This window comes from Hibiscus syriacus, unplaced genomic scaffold (assembly GCF_006381635.1).
Source record: "Hibiscus syriacus cultivar Baekdansim isolate YM2019G1 unplaced genomic scaffold, ASM638163v2 tig00010263_pilon, whole genome shotgun sequence".
NCBI lineage: Eukaryota > Viridiplantae > Streptophyta > Magnoliopsida > Malvales > Malvaceae > Hibiscus > Hibiscus syriacus.
Genome location: NW_024062210.1, coordinates 301,631 through 305,446, shown reverse-complemented (window position 1 = coordinate 305,446; position 3,816 = coordinate 301,631). Strand labels below are relative to the sequence as shown.

General features: G+C 33.0%; 1 protein-coding gene across 1 annotated transcript; it reads right to left on the bottom strand.

The window, feature by feature from the left end:
* Positions 1 to 703: 703 nt before the first annotated feature.
* On the bottom strand, positions 704 to 3,816 carry LOC120203695 (cytochrome P450 71B37-like). The gene is made up of 2 exons (XM_039203882.1): positions 2,817 to 3,816; positions 704 to 1,548 (listed from the first exon to the last, which is right to left on the bottom strand). Exons 1-2 carry the CDS (start codon positions 3,729 to 3,731, stop codon positions 928 to 930), a joined length of 1,536 nt encoding a protein of 511 aa, XP_039059813.1. The 5' UTR covers positions 3,732 to 3,816; the 3' UTR covers positions 704 to 927.

Here is a 3,816-nt window from a genome sequence, read left to right as displayed (position 1 = left end):
ACTCTAATTTATTTTATTAATAATTTTTATGACATGGCATTTAGTATTATTATTTTATTAATAAATAATTAAAATAAAAAATAAATTTGAAAGTTATAGTGATTAAATTAGGAGTAATTTGAAAGTTATGTAATTAAATTAAAAAATAAACTTCAATGACCAAAATAGTAGTGAGAAGATAGTTGAGTGACGAATGATGTAATTTACCCATAAAAAGTGTCATGTTGTAGCAATTCTGCTAAGTTTATAACGCCGATATACCAAAAATGAAACAAAAAAATATATGTTAAAAATGATTTGAAACAAATGAAAGGTTAAGTACTAAAATAAAATAAAATTGATAGTTTAGGTACTAAACATGTTATTTATCCTATATTTAATAGGAACAAATTATTATCACTCATACACAGATAAATCCTACCACTCGAACATGATAGTTCAAAAATTTTCTTTTTATAAATGTCTTGGATATATATATATATATATATATATATATATATATATATATATATATATATATATATATATATAAACATAGTACAATTTATCTTTTTAATGAAGTGACACAAGTTGAAATATTGTCATCATCAATTATAAATAACTTTTAAATCATATTTCTCTGCATATAACTTGAGTTATTTCAAATTACTTGTATGTAGTACGTACTTATATTTCAGAGTAAGAGATTCAATATTACAATATATAAACAAAAATACAAATACTTAATTTATAGACTTATCAACATATGTATTACATTTATAACGATACAATAGCTACGAAGATAATACATTATTATTTGTAGATACAACATAATTGGGTCTCCGATCGCTCTTATTTAACGAGCTCACCCAGTTTGCAGTGGAATATTATTCATCCAAACATGGCCTTAGTTTATAACATACATTCCTATTAGATAAGCAATGGAGTTTAGGTCAAGAGACTTGGCAGTGGCACAAGGAGAAGAGGTGTTTTTTTGGCAAGGGTAACGCACTGACCATCTTGCTCTTCCATGTTAATGTCTGCCTCTGTCATTCCATCAGGCAAACACCAATCGAAACAATACAAGAGATTTGCGAGGAAAAGCTCCGATGTGACGGTTCCCATGTATATCCCTGGACACACTCTTCTTCCACCTCCAAATGGCAACAACTCAAAGTTTTGTCCTTTGAAATCCGTAGTGTTATCGATAAACCTTTCTGGACAGAACTCTTCTGGGTTTCTCCAGTAATTTGAGTCCCTTGCAATACCCCAAACATTGATTTGGATAAGTGTACCGGTATCAATGTCGTAATTGTTGAGTTTGAAGTGTGAAATGGCTTCTCTGGTGATCAGCAGTGGCGCCGGAGGATGCAATCTTAGAGTTTCTTTTATAATCATCTTGTGGTATTGAAGCTGATCCAGATCAGTTTCTTCAACTCTTCCTTTCTTCCCCACGATGCCTCGGACTTCGTCTTGTGCTTTCTTCATCAAGGTTGGTTTTCTCAATAGCTCCGCCATTGCCCAGATTACAGTTAGCGCACTGGTCTCTATGCCGCCCAAAAACATGTTCTGCAAACCAACCATTAGTTACAACTATGTACAATTAGGGCTAAAAATGAGATTAGTTAAACACAAGTATTATTGAGTCTGAAAATTTTGAAAAATTTAAATTTGAGTTTGATTTTATTGAAAAGATTATAAGTTTAAAATTATCAAGTCAAATTCTATATCAAAAATTGAAATTTCACTCAAACTCAAAAAAACTTGAATTCGAAACATTTTCAAATCAAGCTCGATTGAAACTCGAACCTGAATCTTAAATACATGAAAACTTTATATTGTACTTAAAAAAACATATAAATGTTAATATTATTAATAATATAATTTAAAAAATTAAAATTTTAATATATTATTTTTTTCGAGTTCGTTTGCGAGCTTTTAAAGTCGGGTATCAAATAATTCGTTTCTACTCGTTAAAAATTTGAGTTGAGCTCAAGCTCAAGTCCATTTGAATCGAGTATTGATCAAAGTTTGACTAGTCAAGCTCGGATAATTTATGAACTATCTCGTCTCATTTACAACTTGGAGTGTTTAAATGGTCGGTTCGACCACCAAACCGACCAAATTCTCCAAAATTGAATTAACCAAACTTTTTCTTTAATTATTAAGCGAGCCGAATTTTTTTCTAAATCATTAACCGAATCGAACAAAATTTAGTTAACTCGGTCGGTGACTGAATTAACTGAATATTTTTTATATTTTTAATTAGATTAATTTGAGTTTAATATAGGTATTCTTTTTGTTTGAGTTAAAATCTAATTAGGTTTTGACAATTTAATAGGTCTAGTGTGATTAAAAAAATAATTAGATCTTAATTCTTAATAGGTTTGAATTTAAAATATTTATTTAATATATATAATATTTTATGTTAATTCGATTCATTAATTTTGAAGTGAATTAACCATTAACCGAATATTAAAAAAATATTTAATCATTCTTCGACCGAACTAAGTTTGATGAACAACCATTTAACTAGATTAATATAATTTTATCGATTAATTTAATTTATTTAGAGGAGTGAACACCCTATTTACATCCTTATGTCCAATCTATGCATGGCTGGACCGTCCAACCAAACTCAAAAATCGATTTGATATTATCACAAGTTACAAAAATAGATTAACACCAAAAAAAACTATTTAAAACATAATTTTAAGACTGAAACAAAGAGTTTTAGGTAAACTATCATTTTCAAATGAATTAATTAGTTTGGGCTGTTTTGTCCAGATAAGGTCTAACATGACAAAGAAAAATGATTTTTTTTTCAAATGACTTACCAGGAGAACTGCCTTGATATGATTTTTAGTGAGCCAAGCACGATGACCATGTTCCTCAATTTGTTCCTTTTCAATTCCAAGCATCACGTCAATAATGTCATCTTCATGCTTTGCCCTTCCAGGTTTAAGATGATCATCGATAAGCTGTTGATACAAAGCATCCAACTTACGGAAAACTCCCTCCACTCTTCCATTATGACCTCTTATCCTATCTATAATCCAACCGAACCCCGGAAAGCATTCGTCGTAGGAGAAAGTTCCGACCACGGTCGCGACATCGTGCACCAAATCGTTGAACTTAGCACGATTGAACTCGCTTCCACGGAAGGTCTTGCCGAAAGCTGTTCTAAATATTATGCTTCCGGATAAAGCAAATACCTTCTCCGTCACATTCACGGGATCAGTCGGCGAGGACGATGCCAACTGAGAGATCGAATCCATCAACGATCCGACCTCTTCTTCTCTTACGAACCGAAAAGACTTCACTCTCTTCACACTGAAAACCTCAAGAACACATATTTTCCGCAGTTCTCTCCAATACTCACTGTACGGAGAGAATGCTATGTCTAAATAATTGTACGTAAGCCTCCCCGGACCAGCCAACTTAGGCCTACTACAACAAGCGAGATCATTGACCTTCAACACTTCCTTGGCAGCATCGGCCGATGAAACGATTAACACCGGCATGCGACCGAGATGAAGGAGCATGATTGGACCATATTTGAGAGCAAGTTGGCACAGAGATTTGTGCGGTAGTGCACCGAGCTGGTGCAGGTTACCTATAACCGGCAGCTTGGGTGGGCTCGGAGGGAGATTCTTGGGTTCTTTGTTAACTTGATCGGTCTTCTTCTTCAAGAGTAGCAATAGGGGAAGAAGGAGAAATGGAAGCCAAACAAGTGAAGTAAACAAACCCATTATTGCTTTAGTTTTGAGATTCCTCCACCGTTCATTCGCTCATTTAATGGGGCTGCTATGTCACTGTTTTAGAAGGCAATCATTC

Coding starts and splice junctions, on each gene's coding strand:
- LOC120203695 (XM_039203882.1), bottom strand. CDS start 3,731: ATGGGTTTGTTTACTTCACTTGTTTGGCTTCCATTTCTCCTTCTTCCC. Junction 1,549..2,816: donor ATATCAAGGCAGTTCTCCTG/GTAAGTCATTTG, acceptor GTTGGTTTGCAG/AACATGTTTTTGGGCGGCAT.